Source organism: Cervus canadensis, chromosome 15 (assembly GCF_019320065.1).
Source record: "Cervus canadensis isolate Bull #8, Minnesota chromosome 15, ASM1932006v1, whole genome shotgun sequence".
In the NCBI taxonomy this organism is placed as follows: Eukaryota; Metazoa; Chordata; class Mammalia; order Artiodactyla; family Cervidae; genus Cervus; species Cervus canadensis.
Window position 1 is genome coordinate 45,226,276 of NC_057400.1, and position 19,371 is coordinate 45,245,646.

Genomic DNA, 19,371 nt, shown 5'->3' on the forward strand with positions numbered 1-19,371 from the left:
AGAGCAAGGAACTGCAGATTTAATTGAAAGCAGTAGGAGAACATTTTCAGTATGCATACACCAACAATTAGGATTAATAAATTATTTGAGAGGCTGGATGAATGTCTATTTGAAAATGGTTTTGTTTTTTAACTCAAAACCACAGGCTAAGACACCCAAGGACATGAAGAGCTATGAAATTACTCTTGGAAAAATTCTTTTAAAGCAATTATCTTAATTAACTATAGATAAAAGCTGCATATTATGACTAAAGCAATCCACTTAGCAAGGTAAATCAGCCTTTACCTTGAATGAACTTTATCAAAATAACAGTATCAAGATTATTTGGTTTCCTAAAATATTAACTTAAGGAAATCTTGATCCACTCTTACAAATGTGTAAATGCAGCTAATATCTCATTTCCCCAATCACAGAAAAACCTAAGGGAAATACCCATCCCAGAAAAAAATAGCTTAACTTCAGTTATCATTCATTCATTCTAATAGAAGTAAAACATAATTCAAGTAAGCTTAGTGCATGAAAATCCAGATATGTGGTATAATGCACATTAAAAGTGTTTTTTTTTTCTCTTTTATTTTATATAAGAACTCCCCCTGGAGTATTTTTTCCCTGGTTAACGTTAAATAAATTCTGAAGTTTTAGGAGCAGCTACTATCTAAATAAACAGCCTAATTATAGAAATATATTAGTTAAATTCAGTTAGAAACAATCCAGGTAAATATCTCTTACTGTAGAAAATCATAAAGGTGAACTTTTTAGTTCTTCTGAAATGACATGAGGATGTCCTGCATTTTAAAAACCCTTAAATTTCAATTCCTTTTAAATTTATAAAAGGAATGTCTTAAATTTATATTCCTATAAGTTTATAATCATGAAGTTTATAGCATGAAACTTCTATTTAAAAACATTTTAATTACAGTTTGCAGTTTAATGTCATAGCCTTTTATCTCTTTAAATGGTTTCAATTTAGGCCCTAAAAGTCATTGATAATTGTTTTTGTTACATTTCAATCTAGTTCAGCATTGTCAGTGGTTAGGAGAAGACTAAGACAGTTAGTAAAATCATCAAATATTTATTGTTTGGACTTAAGCTCATTATATCTTGTCTTCTGTTGAAACTTTGTTTTTCTAAAGTTTGGATTACATGCTTCTGTAGACATTCATTCATTCATAAAAAATTGCTAATTACTTACTAGACATTGTTTTAGGCTTTGAAAATAAATACAGTGCTAATTAGGACATACAAGTTGAAATTGCAAACCCAATTCATCTAGGCTGATAAATTTCTTATGGACAATACATGTATAGGTTTCCTAAGCAGCTTCTTTAATAAGGAGACAATTAATAATAAACAGGACAATTAATAAAAGTGTAAGCACTAAAGATAGGGATGAGGATCAGCCTGAGAGTCTGGACCAAGGGTAAATAAATTGTGAGCATTTTGGGTTGTTTTGAAGGACACTAAGTTTGGATGATCAAATGTTAGGGGTTAAGGCCTCAATTCAGGGATAGGAACATTTCCTTACTGAGTATTTACTTAGGAAAGTTCTGTTGATACATACATTAAAAAGATAGAAATGTTCATTCTAAAGGCTGAAGCTTGAATATTGGTCAGTTTGCTCCACAGGATCTCTACTTGTCCAGACTGACATTCCATTCTTTGTAGTGAATTTGACATACCTGTAGCCTCCTTTCATTCCATTACTATTAGCTTCTTGTTTTAATACTTCTAGTTTTATCATACCCATGCCTTTTGGATTTGTACCTTTAAATATTTGTTGTTCATTCTTTTTTGGAGGATGAAATTGAAATATATTTAAAGGAAAATGATGGGAAATCAGTCAACATTTATGATTTTCTTTTCTCTCATATGTCAAATGAGGATATTGAGATGATTCATCAGGTCTGTGTTTAACATTCTTCTATTTCTATCAGTATATTTTTGCTTAGCAAATTTTATTAGAAATTGTGGTGTACCCATAATTATTGTTACATAACAATTTTATTAGTAGTGGTTAGTAAGGGACAATAATCAATTTTCTCTTATACTAGGAAAGGAATTAGGTAGCCAAATAGCACTTCTTCATTGATGCAAGAGGCTTCATAGGTGATTTCTTGAATTTGGCTTCTAATGATTTTATCTTTCAATAAACAAAGCCATTTATTTTCCTTCAAAGAATTATGTTCCTTTTCTAAGATTTTTGTATTCATTATCCTAAACCACACCATTTAATTAAAATAATTTGCTAATCATGTTTCTTTAGGCTTTTATTTGAAAATAGCCTATAAAATCCTTACAACAGGTATCAGTTTCTAAGTTCCCATCTGGGTCTAGCAGAATAGAGGAATATCATGAATCTTTAATCTCTAGTTGTGAGAGTTGCAGTAAGAAAAACAAATAGAGCAGGAGCTATGGATCTCTATTGATATTCCGTGAAGACAAAGTTACAGGTTAGTTGGAAATGTTTATATGATGAAGGGATTATGTAACCTACTATGTTTGATGGAAGATTTTTTGCTTATAGAATCAGTAAAATGAGTGCATGTGTTTAATAGTCGTTAAAACAAACAAACAAAGAAACACAAAGGCAAAACACAATCTTCGAGAAACTCAATAGAGATTTGAGGTCTCTTGAAACTTACATTTGATCAGTGCAATCAACAGGGAAATGATAGAATTTTTATATGCTTCAGCAGAAGGAGGATACAAAAAAGCACGTTTATCTAAGTAAAGACTAAAAGTGCCACAACTCTTTTATGGCACATTCTTTTGTTATTAATTCAACCAGAAACTCAATTTCCTTATTTATAAGGCAGTATGGAATCATTTGAAGAGTAATAAACTAGTCCAGAGAAATTTTAAATTGACTTTAATAAGAAAACTATAAAGTCTTCACAAAATATGCAATGCAACACCCATCTATGGTATATAACATAGATCTAAAGTCAGCTAAGTACCCATAATATAAGCAATATTTCTCTCTCACACAGAGAGAAAGAGAATATTAATGAGCTTTTAGCTAGTAGTAACAGTCAGTTTACACATTCGCCTGTTCTTATGGTTACAAATAGTTAAGTGTTTCCTGTCACCTGTGCTCTCTATGTTCATGAGTCTTGTTTCCCTAACACTAAACTCAGCTGACCCATGGTTCTGCTACAGTCAACCACTGATCAGTTTTTCACCTCACTTCTCTACCTCATTATCTCCAGTGATACTCAAAGTGACAGCTTTTAGCATGAGGAGAGACTTGAAAAGCCGTCTAGTCCCAATACATTGTACTCATGAGAAAACAATATTTGTGACTTTTTCAAGATCAGATATTTAGCACAGACAACTGGACTTGGACCCAAATTTGGTGTTTTAGTCTAATGCTTTTCCGTCTGATCATCCTATAATCCAACATCTCTTATCCTGTGCTTCCGCACTCCATTGCTTCAACATCAAAATTCTTTAAGACCTCAATTTCCTGCATCACTCTGACAAATTTCCCAAACTGTTCCTAACAGTTCAACTTCCCTAACTGTCCTGGGAAAAATACAGAGCTAGAACAGAACTGTTTTCCATCAGTATTTCAAAGAAAGGTTAATAGAGTACGTAAGAGGAAGGAAGCTGTTTATTGAGCACGTGCTAGATGCCAGGCAAAGTGTTGTGTTTTCACATTATCTCATTATACCTTCACAACAACTCTGGGAGATAAGTATTATTATATCCGTTTCAATAATAGAAAACAAAGACTCAAAATTTTTTATCATACTTGTCCAGATGCTACATTATTTGTAAGGTCAAACCCAGTTCTACCTGATTCCAAAGCCCATGTTCTTTTATGGGTAGGAAACAACCAGTTGGTTATTTATCAAGTTACAACCATATAAACACTCTGAGAGATATAAAAGAAAAGTAGGATGTGATCTCTGTCATGGAGTAACATGTAGTGGAATTGAAAAACAAGAATTATGATGCAACAAGAAAATGTTTAATGTTCAACCATGTTCTATTCACAGAAATGCATTAGGAGTTAAGAACAGTGTGCTCGGTACGGACTGAGAGTCAGATTAGCGGAGAGATGAAGCTGTGGTTGGACCTTAAAGAATATGAAGAACTGAGATGAAGTGATTTGAGTCAGGATACTTTAAATATGAATATTGAGAACGGTGAACTACTTTCCCATATACAAACATATAAACATTTGTGGGTTATAGCGTCAAGGCTGTTCTCAGAAGACTGGTGGTGACTGGTTAGGAAACAGAGGAAAATAAGATGGTGTGGGAAGGATGGGATTAGAGGGGGAGTGTTAAAAACCAGGTAAGATTGTTGAACCACAAATATAGACAATAGACACTTTGGCAAGGTGAAAGCCAAACTGAGTGTAGAGTACTAGAAATACAATTTTAATGGTAGCTATAGAGGTAAAAAAATTGATACCTAGAAAAAGGAAACAATGGGTCTTGATATAAAATTGTATATAAGAAATAAAAGGTTTCTATTTTGAAGCTGGAAGCCTCTTCGAAACTGAAAGGCTACTACTAGAGGTAATACAAAACTAACTTGAAATTTTTAGGGCTTTCAATAAACTGTGAGAAAGATCATCTTTCAGATGTTTAAAGATCCGGGGTCAATAATCTATAATTGCTGGAAATACAGAAATAGAACACAACTTATAAGAGTAGATAATACCTAAAATTGTTGAGTACATACAAATATTGAGTGAAAAACATAGCCTTAATAGGCAAAAGTAGAGAAGTCCAGAAAAGGAAGCAGAAATATAGAGTGACTGGAAAGATGAAGGAGCCAATCAGTCAAAAAAAAAAAAAAATCACAGGTGTCAAAGATGAAGAAAGTCTCAAAAATCTGATGTGTGTTATACTGAGTCAACTAATACATGAAGGTGAGGTCACTTATTGAAGTAGACACTTAGATAGTTGTTTGCCCAGTATACCCTTTCTTCTTTCTGTTGGGAATTAATCCTCCACCTGTGTAATTCCTCAGAACTGTAATTTTCACATGAATCTACCTTCACGAATGTTGGTTAAACCAGAGATGAGCATCTGATCCAAGCTATGCTAAACAGAGTCCTATCACGAGAGTCTTTAAACTGGAACTGGAAAAGAGATTCAGTGTTTTTCCATTGCAGAGGTTACAAGATTTAGAACCAACAAGGTATGGGTGATCATATTTCCTGACCTACAGACAAAAGATGCAATGAATGCCTGGGCTGCATCCAATCCCTTGGTTAAAGCATTTCCTGAAGCCCAGTTGCAAAATTATCCTCATATGGTTTGGTAATTCATCTTTTTCTTTCCATTTCATGAGACAGTCTTTTTATCTTCCTCTTAAGCTATTGAACTCTGTTTCTATCTTGTGCCGGAAATAGAGGTCTTGGTTAATAAACTATGTAAATTCTTTTTTTACTTGTTCATCCATTTCAGTTTCTTCATGTAGAAGGAGGAAATGTAAATGTCGGCATACACACATACAGTTGTCTACCCAAGTAACATGAACCAGAGTGTGGCTAAATTAACAAATGCATTTTTATCAACTATTTCTTCTCTGTGTGAATTCTACTGAAGCATTTTATTAGGTAGTTCAATTTGAAACAACTATGCCCTCGTTTGCACAGAAATCAATCTTTATGTATTCCCTTCAAAGAACTCTTTTTTCATAAGCTGTGTGTGTTAAAACTGCATGCTTATGGAGCCAGAATTAGACCTCATGATTTCTGTTTTTTCCCAGCAAGATTGACAGTAAAGATTTTAACAAGTTTACAAAGGGTAAAACACCATGATCAATCAGCACAGATGTTGGTCTCAATAGTCAGTATTCATACCAGTTGAATTCTAGACCTTATCCCTGAGAATCCCTTCAATATTCCTCTAGATATTTCTTCCTGTGAGGAAAGAGGGTATAGTTTGGGGGGGTCTGCATAGCACAAATGGATTTCTTCTTTGGTCTATCTGCTCTATTTCTGACAAAATAAATAAGTAAACTTCAAATGAACTCACCAGGTTTCCTACAGTCAACACACTGCTGAATTGACCAGTCATTGGGTAGTGCTCCATGGCCATGAAGAGGGTATTTAAGACAATGCAAATAGTGATGGCAAGATCAACAAATGGATCCATAACAATTAAATTCACAAGATGCTTTACTTTTAACCATGCATCACAGCAGTCCCAGATCAAGAACATATTGGCAAATCTATACCAGCATGGTGGACATTTCTGCCTAGATTCTTCAAGTTCTGGGGGAACAATAAAGAATGAGATAGTAAATAACAATGTAAACAAATTACTGTTGTAGATTATACATTATTTGATAAAATTGACACTTTTACTTGGGGACGGAAGTTCATATTAGTTTAACAGACTTGAGAAGACAATTCCATTAAATATTTTCACAAAATATTTATGAAAAATGTCTTTAAGCAGAAAAAAATACTTCAATATTTTGCCTCAATTTAAATAAATTACCTATTAATTAGGTAATGGGTTATTAAATTGCTATATTTTCTTTATCAAAACAGGATTTTAAAGTAAGTTTTAGAGAACTATTAAATGTATCAATTACTGTTTCTTTTGAAAGAGCTTTTTCAGAATACTTTCTAAAGCTGTGATCCTTATTAATATGTGTGACCCTTTCTTCTCTCTGTCTCCACATTAGCACTGATCTTTACACATCGACATGTGGTATGTTTTTCTTTTTAATATAGATTCAGCCCCAAATCTAGTTCTGTTATTCATATTTACTCATTTTTTTCAGAATTCTAGCCTATTAAAAAGGTACTAGTAATTTAATGGGTACTAGTAATTTAATGGGTGAAATATATATGAAATATATGCCCATTTGCATATCAAATATACCAATAGACTAAGGTACAAAATGTAACTGAAGTTTTCTAAAGAATTTATGTTATATATGAATTCTGATTGATTTATAAAATTACAGTACTGATGTAATATTCCTCCAAACTTGAAGAAATGGGGACTTATTTAATGAATGAACAAGGAAGTAATAGTTCTTGTCCATTCCTGTGTGTCAAAATCAACAAATATCTTCATTAAAGGAATGTAATTGTTTCTGTGTATTTGGAAGATGGAGGAAAGATCTTTTCTTAGGGTCCTGTGGAAATGGAACACAGGTTTTGATTTCTCCAATTCAACCCATATGCCTCCTAAACCCATCACCACTTCTGTGCCTGGAGAACAGACTGAAGTTTTACAGATGTTTCTTTGTGCTTCTGCATACAAAACTTAAAAAGAGAAGTTTTTGCTCTAATTGCTTAAGGATAATGTAACATAAGGATAAATCCTCTCTGATGAGCTATCAAGTGGTGAAATAATCACTCGGCAGATGAGAATTGGAATCAAAAAGAAATAGAGACAATATTAGTTTTGTAATCAATGTGATAATAGTATATTCCATGTATTGTCTAATTAGGCCTATTATACAGTTCTGATCTTGGGTAATTGACTTTTGTAATTCCATGGGAATAAGTAATAGTTCTCCAAACTATATAATCATAGAAAGCTGACTATCCCATGGCTGCCTTCTTACCCTCCATCGTGTTAGTCAGGATGCTGGCTATGCTCATGGCTCTTTGCCTTCCGGAGGAATCTTCTAGCATCTCCATTGAAATCTGGTAAGAACTTAGCCTTCTCTTTCTGACTTCCGTTTCAGTGGTGGTACCCTGCAAACCAAATACTGATGGCTCAAACCACCCTTTTCAGTGAGTAATACAACACAACATTAGCATTTCTTTGGAAAGTCATGCTACATGCAGTTTTCCCAAGTAACAATTTTCAAGTAATAATAAAATACTAATTTATTATTAAGTTATAAATATTTAAAAAAAATCACAGGTGATACCCTACAGGGTTAAAACATGAATTTACCAGTTGGGTGCAATTGTATAAGGCAATTATGTTGCAGAAATATTTTAGTTTACCTGTTGGAATTTCCAGAGAAATTTTTCATAAATCACATATTATTTCATTTAATTCAAATGAAGAGTATTTTAGCTTTCTCATTGATTAAAAATCAGATTAATCTTCCCCCAAAACAAATAATAGTATTATGTAATATTAATATTAAGGCTGAATTATTTTCTTTGAGGCTATATTGAAAATATTGACATATATGGGCCGATTTTTTTCTATGCACAAACACAGATGTACAATGAAATGTGTGTGCTTTCCTGAGATTTTTAAAATTATTTCCACGTGCCATCCTATAAGAAATCAAAACATTTTAAAGTCATTTAATAGACACCAGAACATTTTAGAATCACTGTAAAATATTGGCAGTTGTACCAAAACTGCCTGTTATCAATAAATTATTGATCATTAAATTATTTAATTCTAAGTATATGAAATTTCCAGAATATGAATAGATTATTATACAATTCTGGGTGAACAGACATCTGTAATAGGTTGTCACAGTGCCCATTATTCTGTGTTGAATTTGCAGATAGGAGTTTTCACCCCAAACTCTAAAAACCAGGCTCTTTCAACCTAAAGCATTTGACAGTTCATGGTCCCATACAGTTGAGTTGGTTCTCAAGATTCTATTGTCTTTTTCATTCAGTAAAATCATATGTTATTTTTAAGGACTTTCATTTTGGGGAAGTAGGATAGTATGACAGGCTAAACCACCCAGGCCTTGATCATGTCCAATTGGTGTATAATGTCAGTAGTAGCTGATTTATCATCTGTTATCACCTCTGGCGGATGTCCAGTAGGTGAGGTTAGAGCCGATGGTCCACCCACCAAGGAAACCACACCATTGCAATCCACAGTGCTGTGCATCTTCCCATTGGCCGGAAGCCCTGGCACCATCCTGGATGACATACTGGCCTGACTAACGTTACTGTTGCGTCGCTCTCCGTGTCTGTGCGGCACAAACAGTGAGTCTCTCCTGCTCTCGCTGTCTTCAAATGTACTGTGTTCATCGTCAGCAAAGTCATTTTCAGAACCGATATCCTTTGCCCGACCTCTGAAGCTGAAAATACTTGTTTTGCTATTGCGTCGTGGGGAAAACAGGGAACCACGGATACTTAAGAGAGACTGGGGAGAGAGCAAGGAAGGAAAGAATGGGGACAGGGGACACAGCTATTTAATGAAAGTCTTAATATTGCAAAATCTATTTGCTTTTGGGTAAGAATAGTCTTGCTCTTAAACACGGTTTATCAAATTTATAGAGAACACATATGTTTTGATATTTTTATTAAAGACCACAATACAAATTTAAGTAATTTTTCTGATTAGGAGTTCTAATATGCAGTTTCCTAAGCGCATGACCACTTCATTTAATCTTCACTGTAGTCCTGTGAGGTGGATTTTGTTATCGTAATGTTCTAGGTGGGGAAGCTGATGCTGGAGAGGACCAATGATTCTTTCTGATAGGTGGCTTTCACTCCTAAATGCTATATTCTGAAAGGGCATACAACTTGGAAAATAAGTTACAGTTCAAGTGAGACTGTTGGCTTGAATTTAAAATGTTTGGACCAACTATGTTACTTCTGGATAATGATTTAAAAACAATGGTATTTTCTCTCCAGTCTCTTTTTTTGAGTTCTAAAAGGAAATTATTGTTATTTTCTGGACCTTCTTGTCTTTTGCACATGAGCATAAAAGCCACAAAATTTATCTATGATGCTGTCTTCTAAATTTGCTAAGTTTTCCAAATGGCTACTAATGATTCACCTTGTTTGAGAGAATATATGCCATAGCAAACACAACAGAGAGAATTCCTAGATTGCTGTATAAGTTACTATTCTTACTTAAAATTTAACACTAGTTTTAAAAATACTTATACATGTCTTCACCAATAAGGGTGATGTAGAGGACAACTTATCCTTCTAATATCAACTTAATTTTATTAAAAGGAGCTGGATGATTAAAAACTTTAAAACTTACATATATTTATGAATAAATCAAGTAGACAGTTTCTGATACTGGAAAATGAGAATTTAGCATGAAGTCCCTTCTTTCATTTTTTGAATGGCTTTTAAATCGCTAGCACCAAATAACTCTTTGTTTTAGCCTTGATGATAGTTTTCAAAAACATCTCTAGTCTCCTGCAGAATCTTCATTTACTCCCTTCCTCATTGACAATGGCATTTCCCATATTCTGTCCCCTCCCCTGCCCCAGTGACCTCTCATGACCTGTTCTAAGTCTCTGTATAGCTAGGTAACATATGTAAATATATACACATACATATGCATACATATCCACATGCAGCTGGAAATACACCTAGACCTTTCCTTTCTTCCACAAAGCTTCAATGTAAAACCAAAATTAGTCATTTTAGCAGGAAAAAAACCATAAAGAAGGCAAACTCCCTCAAACTTAGTTTTGGTCCCTCTGCCTAATTAGGTCATGCTGATTTTATTATGCCCCATTTTATTATGCCCTTTATCTTATGACTTTTCCCTGACTGCAAAGCACTAGAATAATCTTTTTGGCCTTCTGTCTCAGTGATATTCTGGAAAGATACTATTCATTGAGAAATGTGCTGTTCCTTTGGATTTGGTTAGAAATATTCACAGGAATTAATGGCTGCTCAGCTTATCCAGGCTGAGACTGTGTCTATGTGACACTCAGTTCATGTAGCAGGTTTGTCTACCCAGTGTCAGACAGTAGCTAGACTGATTTTCCAGTCATCAAAATGAACGAGAAATTAGACATTGTGAAGACATTCATTCAGCCCTCAATAATAAGGGATGATGATGTTTTTAATCTCCTCACATTCAATTTAATTTTATCAATATAATACTTTTATGTCCACACTCATGTTTTGAAACCTTGGTGTGTATTTTTAGGTCCCAGCTTTTTGGAATTGGGATTCAGTAAGCAAGGGTAGGACACTGGTGGTGGTGGTGGTGGTGATGTCTGATTCTTGTGACCCCGTGGACCATAGCCTGCCAGGCTCCTCTGTCTATGGGATTCTCCAGGCAAGAATGCTGGAGTGGGTTGCCATTTCCTTCTCCAGGGGATCTTCCCAGTCCAGGAATTGAACCCAGGTCTTCTGCATGGCAGGCAGGTTCTTTACCATTGAGCCACCATGGAAGCCCTATTACCAGCTTTGTCTTACACTACTTCCTAAGATGGTTCAATTCAATCATCTTCATATACCTGTGTTAGAATAATGTCTTTGGAAACTTAAAGTCTTTTTACACAATACTGGGTGGGAGTGTGTGGTATGTGTGTATATCTAAAATGTATCTGGCACATGACTTTAGTTTGAATGTTTTTATGTTGACATGTTTTCAGAGGCGTTTCAAATCCTTGGGTTTATTTGAAATTTCTGTTCACTCTTTGGAAAGTATAATAATGGGTGTGAGCACAGCTTTCAAGACAACAGAGACTGAAAAAAGAAGATAGCAAAAATAGTATTCAGAGAAAATAAACCAAAAATAACACACTAGAAGATGCAGCGGAATGCAGGGAATACCCACAGCTGTGGCAGCCCTTTCTCTAGGGAAAACAAGCTTTTATGCATTAAGAACCAAAAGGCCATCTTTCTTTGCCTCAGGCATGCCAAAATATAAATTCTGGGTATCTTTTTTTTTTTTTTTTTGTCTTGTTCCAAGAAGGTAAATCTGAATTCTTTTTCTTATTTTTCAATAGCAAAAGGGAAAATTGAAGCATTTAGGTGTAAGGACACAATTCTGCATGCAAGAACTGAACTTGAAATGAATTGGGAAGTCAGAATGGAAGACACAGAGAATTTGAAGATGTTCTAATAGAAGCATGGCATTTCAAGTTAAATGTATGTAGCTTATCAATGTTTTCAGTAAGTCAACAACTACACTTGGTTCTAGCTATGAAGCTTCTGTTTTAAAATAATTGCTTCCTTGTGTTCAAACAACATAGATAAAATCTTGGCAGGAGGATTCACTTTCCATTGTTTGCCTTTAAGTACTTTTTCATGTTGTACTATGAACATGTACTATGTATTTAAGAATAAAATAATATAATAAATGTAAACTAACATCTAAAATTTATGTTAGTAGAGGACAGGGTACTCATAATTTATGGCTAATTGGCCTTAACGATTTTAAAGATATACTTGTTTTGAACATTATTCCATGTCCACTTTATGCTTCCTATTCCCACTATCTCCACTGATTCTCTTTCCTTTTAGAAAGGAGTTTGTTTACACAACCAGATACTGTAAAATGCTTCTGGTATATTTTTGCTTGCCTTAATGCTTTTTGCATATTTGTACTGGGGTATGTAACTATCAGTGCTAATAGGCTATTTCTTTTACTTTGCAACATCTATTGTCTATTGTATCTATTTATCTATCAGTCTACCTGCCTATCATCATACCATCTCTCTCTCTTCCTATCTCCTTAACTATCTGTCTCACTATCTCCAAATATGAAATGAACTACATATAATGTATGTATATACTAATTCTGTTTTTAGTATTTAAACTCTTGACTTTCAGTTAACTTCCTATTGCTGTTGCTTCTCTTGGTTCACTCAACAGGGGCTTCTCAGCTGCTTCTTGAACATTCTAGGCATATTACCACATCAGGGCCTTCCACTTGCTCTTCACTGAGCCCAAAGTGCACTTCCGTAGAGAGCCTGTTCTCTTGCCTCCTCAAAATCTTTGCTGCAAGGTCTCCTTTACCGTCAAGGCTTTCCAAACCATCCTATTTCATTTTTTTTAACCACCAGTTAGTGCTCTTAATTTTCTTTTCTTGCCTTTCCCCTCCAATTGTGCTTATCACTTTCTGACATAGTCTACGACTTACTTATCTTGTTTATTGTCTGTCTCCTCCTTCTGTATAAAAATCTGTGAGGTCAGTGAATTACACTGTTTTGTTCATTGAGTGTTTTTTTTTTTTTTCCTAGAACTGTTTCTTTCCTCTTGTGAACCATAGTAGGTGAGCAATAAATATTTGTTGGTTGGCTGACCCAGGTTAAAATAATTATAAGAGTTAATAATTCATAGCACATGAAATTCTAATGGAACCAAATAGGGTTCAAAGCTATAACTGTACTTATCACAGACTTCATAACTATTTACTCTTCATTATGCAACTGATAAAACTTATAAACAGAGTCGATACTATTTACCCTATTTGCCTTGAAAATATGCTGACGAATTGGGTACTTGGCATTAAATCAGAGCAAAAATAGACCGTTTTTTATTTAATTCTCTTTGAGAGAATTTGGGTCATAATTTCATCCTAATGTATCATATGGCATGACACCATATCAGCATAATGGAAGATCACGACAGTACAGTTCTCACATCAACAGATAGAAACAAAATCCAGAGACATTTCTTTCCAAAATTCATACATATCTTGCAGTAATGTATCTAATACATTAGATATTAGTAATATCTAATACTCAGATATTAAAGGCAGAAAACCATGTGCAAAAAAGGTAGGTTCATTTGAGGTCTCAAAATGGAAAAGGGAAACAAGAGATTACAAAACTGCCTCACTGAAGAAAAAAGTTTGATTAGATAGGTTTCACTGCTCCTACCTCCCAACAAAGCAGGTTGAGAAAATGGTCTCAAAATACTATAGTGCTTAAAACTGATTACTGTAAAATAAAAGTTATTAATGATTTAATAAAACTATCTTTTAAAGACAATTTGTGATATACATTTAAATAATCATATTAAAATGTTAGTTCCCTGTCCCTCATTTACATCAGATACTACAAAAATATACGAAGATACAGAAATGACAAAGCAAACTGGAATCCTTAGTAGAAAGCTGTACCTGATGAGGGGAGTAGAATTTCTTGTCACTAGTTAGTCGATTTCCATCCATGGAGAAAAGGAAACTTCTTCTTTTGACACTGTCCTCAGATTCAGACTTGGGAAACCTGTTTCCCTCTCCTTTGTTGCTTCCTTCAAGATTCTCCCTCTGTCTTCTTTTCTTTCTTCGGTTCCTCCACTCCTTAGCACTTTTGGAGCTTAATTTTGATGCTTCTGACGAACTTTCCAAGAGCTCTCCTAACCCACCTATTCCACTGAAATCCCTTGAGGCGGCTGATGCCGCTGCAACTGCCTGTGTAAATAAAACCAGGCACTATTTAGAACATGCGGCTTTGGAAAACAGTTGACTACGGTACATATGTTGCCATTTAATACAATGAACTATATTTGAAAATTTATGTCTTTCTGGTCATTTTTATATTTTACTACAAGAGTTTACTTAATAATGATACATTTTTACATAGTATAAAGCAATATGTTAGCTTATGAATTAGAAAAGTCTGGTTTGGCACATCTTCTGAAGTCTTTTTTTAAAAACTCTGTTGAGATTAGCTTTATTTCAGGGAACAACTGCTCTCTTAAAAATATCTTCTACACTTTAAAAGCAAATGTTCTCTTAGTGGTGGTGTCTGGTCTGATTACTATTCCAATTCCATCCATAGGTTTGTTCCTCCCACTTGTGATTGTGAACAACTGAGTGGTATTTTTTTCTTCTAAATCTAGGACAAAAGACTTTTCTTTTTTTGTGAACTCAAAGCATTTAAAGTATCTACTTTTTACCTCTAGGGGGAAGTAGTGGGAATGTATTGACTAATTTATCCTCTTCCTTCATTTGAATCACATTCAGTACTATTATTCGCATTTCTGAGTTTGTGCATACTCACCTGCTCAGTCTTGTCCAGCTCTTTGCAACCCCATGGACTGTATAGCCTGCCGGGCTTCTTTGTCCATGGGATTTTTCAGGCAAGAATACTGGAGTGGGTTGCCATTTCCTCCTCCAGGGGATCCTCCTGACCAAAAGATTGAACCTGCGTCTCCTTTATTGGCAGGCAGATCCTTTACCACTGAGCCACATGGCAAGCCCTCCCATCCCTGAGGTCATATTAATCCCAGAGTCTACATGATTAATTTATTGCATAGCACTTTTAGCTTAAAAATTTTAAATGTTTATTTATTATTATTATTACAAATAATAATGAAAATTAACATATCAGTCAATAAATACCTGAAATAATCGTTCAAAATATGACTACTTCAAATATTTTCTTTCCATATTTCAACACTGAGTATACTTAAGCATTTTAGTGTATGTTCTGCTGAAGCAAGCACTGCTTAAGCATTTTAAATTTCTGCACCTACTAAAGAAAGACAGCTGCTTTGAGGTGAAACATGGCATGCCAAATCTTTTGTATTTTTATTTACGTGAATGGTATTTTTAGATGGGAAATGATCTAACCACTAACCGGAGAGGATATGAATTTCAAAGCTGAGAAGTATATTCCTGTTGATAAACATAATCATCAAAATGGAGATGATTAAAATATTAGACTAGTGGTTCAACTCTTTACATATGTCATTACTGAATACAAACTACTCTAAAACAGCTACTATTTGTTCTATCTTCTCCTCTTCGCCATTAGACATATTCTTGTCTATTCCTATAGATAGGAATTCTGTCATTTGTGTGTGTGTGTATGTGTGTTTGTGTCTGTCTGTCTGTGTGCACATGTCTATTATGTCACTTGACATAAAAAAAGACCCAGATAATGTTTGGTGAATAAGGGTAAAAAAAGGCATTATGCTGTCAGTTGTCTCAGATCCTGAATGGGGGTATGGGAAGAATAAGACAGACTTGACTTTTCAAGATCTCATAAAAGCTAGGTTTTAGAATAGACTATATAATAGAAATATGTTTTAGAAAAGAATATAAAACTCATATTGAATGCTTTGACAACATTTTCTGCTTTGTTTTCTCCTTCTTGAGAAGCAGACCCTTTCTAAGTAGCTCCCATTTCTGAACCTCATCTCAACTAAAATTTTTTTAAAAGGTTTAAAACTAAAGGTACTATGATACACATTCCATGGGATTAACATGACCCCAGGGAACCACAGTATTACATATAGTACAAAATATATGTGTTGGGCCAAGGAACATGTGAAATGTTTATATTGATTGCTATATTCATTATAGAAACCCAGATCAAAAGTTTGATAAAATACAATCCTAACATTTAAATGAAACATTAATTCAGAATTTATATATTTATAGAATGAATATAATCAGATATCCAGATTTTTTTAGATTGAATTTTTCTTTTTTTTCCGCTGAGCCATGTGGTCTGCAGCATCTTAGTTTTTAGTTCCCCGACCAAGGATCAGTCAAATTCATGCCCTCTGCAGTGGAATCTTTGAGTCTTAAACATTCAACCACCATAGAAGTTCCAATTAAATTCTTGATTATGGATATCACTTTTAGTATCAGTAATGAAAGATGATAAATATTAAGGGCCCTTTATAAATATGAATAAATTTAATATAAAAGTATAAAATAAAGTGGATAAATGAAGGACTAATTTGAGCAAGTTAAATATAGTTGCATAGTGCTTGATACATAGGAGAGACATAATATACAGCATTCCTTGAGAGAATGAATGTATACATATTTCTTTTTATCCAAATAAAGTCCTTAATTTTCCTTTCCACTTTGTATAGAGAAAAACATACAATGCATAGTGCCAAATCATTTATTCACTTGTTTGTTGTCAGGAAAAAAGGAAGTGGAAGTGGTGGTAATAGTCTTTTGACATAAGTCTGAAACTCAGGTTCATTTAAATCACTTCCAGAATTTGTTTTGCATAAGACATGATTTCCCTACCTAGACTGGGTAAACAGTTGAAATAACTCAAAACCAAAACAGATTTTTGTAAGGCAACAATGGTAACCTCCCGACACAACACATTTTCTGTCTCACTCGTCAACTCGAATCTGTCACTTATTCCACTTCCAGGGATTTGCCAATTCCCTCAGAGGCAGATGTTTCCTGTCACCTCCCATGTCTGTGTACCTGTTTATACGCAGCTCTGTGACATGGCCAACGTCCTGCTTACTTAGGCTAATAGTGTTACTTTCACAGTGGGTTTGCTGAATTCTTATTGTAACAGATAACAAATATGTGCTTAATATTTCCACAGGGAATAACATTTTGTTTTTCTTATCTCTGTGTGAAACAAAAGAGGCTCTATAATTTACTGTATCTGTGTGTCCTTAAAAAATAAAATAAAAAATGTATCTGTGATTATACTTCAGTGCTAACATAAGATCCAGTTTTAAAATCTCATTTTAAAACCTCAAGACATTAACTATACTTATTACAATTCTACTCCAAATTATATTGGGCCTCTTAAATGTCACTATTTCTAATTTTGTCCCAAAGTTTACTGCTAAATTTTTCCTATCAGGCCAATATATACTGCTGTGGAATATGCTACGCTGAGCACTTAGACATTTAAAGATCACAAATTAAATGCCAAACACAATTATGATGACATAGGACAAAACATTTCTTTCTTTGTCAGTTTGTCTTTGTCTTTTAAAGTTGTACTTGGTAAAAAAAAAAATACAGTTCTACTTGTTTTGTGAGCTGAATATGACTTTTTTTCATGTCTAAACAGTGACTAGCACTTAGAGGTCTTTGAATATATATTAAGTAAAAATGGAAATGATGCTAGACTTCATGAAGTCATTAGCTAGATAGCAGCTTTTGAAGAGTCACAGATGATAACCAGACTCATTTTACACTGGAGCCCCAGTGATCTCATGGGTGTACTAAGTCTCCCTCTCTTTCTGTCCCCACCTCCCACCTCTCCGTCAGCAAGGGCTATTTACTGGTCACTGTTACCTGCATTGTCAATAAGGAAGTAAAATTACCTTAGCACTCGTGCCATCCCCGTCAATATTAAAACACTGGGATAAGTTACCCTGCGATCAGTTTAAACTTTTGTGTATATGAACTTAAAGCTGAATCAAATCATGATTTGATCTCTGGACTCCAATAACTGACTTTCAAGTGAAAAGAACTGATATTTTGGCTAACCTAATTAGGATATAATTAGATTCTTTAAACTTCTGCTAGACAATAGTGTACTTTTACTGCTAAATTTTTTTTTAATTTTTATTTATTTATTTTTTTGTCATACATTGATATTTTACTGCTAAATTTTAAAGATTATACTCTTTTAACTGATGTAATATTTTACCCTAAAATGCCTGCATTTCAGAATACATTCTTACTCCTGTACTGTAGGTCGGTTTATTCTCATGCACATTGCTTTGTCTGTTTTTGTAAATGACGATAGAATAACCCAATGCTTTAAAATACAACTAGTATGTAGTATCTGTCTATATGTGTATACACATATATATTACTTCCTATACCTTTTATTTTTAGCTTTGAAATGAAAAAATTCTTTGCCCTGTAAATAGCTATCATTTCATCATCTTACAAATGTGGAATTTGTAACAATCTGGAATAAACTCTTGAATACTTGAAATATAGGAGAAATTCGTGGCAAGCATGAGGTATACTTTACAAGTTACACTCAAGTTATCACCAAATTTGTTTATGACTTTTTTTATAGATCAATAAACTGTAACCATGATACTACTCTGTACCCAGCGTTAACAGAAAAATAGAGTCAGCACGTTCAGCAACTATTAAGTATATGGTTGGTCTGAGTAACCAGATAAGCAATTCACTGTCAAATCTGTCTCACCAAAAAAAAAGCCTCAGTAAAAAATACCTATTGCTGTATGTCGTGCATCTTCAGAGTAACTCAGAATTATTAAAAATTTAAATTTTCAACACACAAATTCCAAGGATATTCTGACATTCAAATAATGCCTCTAATGTTTGGGAACATCCATTTAAAAAAATCACTATGCACAAAAATTATTTGGATTTCTGCTTCTGGTCGAGATATAGTAACAGATCTGATTCACTCTTCCTCCTAAAGCAACCACTAAGCGGCCTAGATACATGTAACAATGATTTTGAAGAAATTATGAATGGGGGCATTGAATTGCGTTTTCAGAAGGGTTTTCATATAGCAGTAGGGAATAATTAGCCTTAGACTAAGTTATACCTAACACATCTTCAAAGATTTGAAGATGGAAAAAAGATCAAACTGTTTATAAGTAATTTAACTATGTTCCCAAACTAAGATCAAGAATTTTTATAGGAATACAAAAATATCCAGAACCCCAAAAGATCAAGTTTCAAGTGTCCGGAATTTAATCAAAGTGTGCCATAAATGTAAAAAAATCAGGAATATATAATCAATAATGAACAGAAATGATTAAAATTGATCAAGATCTGACACAGATGTTAGAATTAGCAGACAAGGACTTTAGGACTCTATAAACATTTATTATAACTGTATGTGTGTGTTCAGTATGTTACCTATGTGGGAGAAGTAAAAGAAATTCTGATCAAGCTTTTCAAGATGAAAGCTATAATGTCTGAGATGAAAATACCCTGGGTGGGACAAAGACAAATCTGATGATGCAGAAGAAAAGATGATAAACTTGGAGACATAACAGTAGAAACCATGTGAACTGAAATTAACAAG

At 34.0% G+C, this 19,371-nt stretch overlaps 1 protein-coding gene across 2 annotated transcripts in view; it reads right to left on the bottom strand.

Moving 5' to 3' along the window:
• SCN3A (sodium voltage-gated channel alpha subunit 3) overlaps positions 1-19,371 on the bottom strand; it is a 115,523-nt gene that overhangs the window by 42,262 nt on the left and 53,890 nt on the right. Inside the window, exons 12-15 of one of the 2 annotated variants that reach the window (XM_043488186.1) lie at positions 13,746-14,036; positions 8,715-9,059; positions 7,552-7,684; positions 6,000-6,238 (exon numbers count right to left, since the gene is read on the bottom strand). In XM_043488186.1, coding sequence (XP_043344121.1) covers positions 6,000-6,238; positions 7,552-7,684; positions 8,715-9,059; positions 13,746-14,036 — 1,008 coding nt within the window. The remainder of the gene's footprint in view (positions 1-5,999; positions 6,239-7,551; positions 7,685-8,714; positions 9,060-13,745; positions 14,037-19,371) is intronic. The other variant, XM_043488187.1, reaches the window with a different exon arrangement.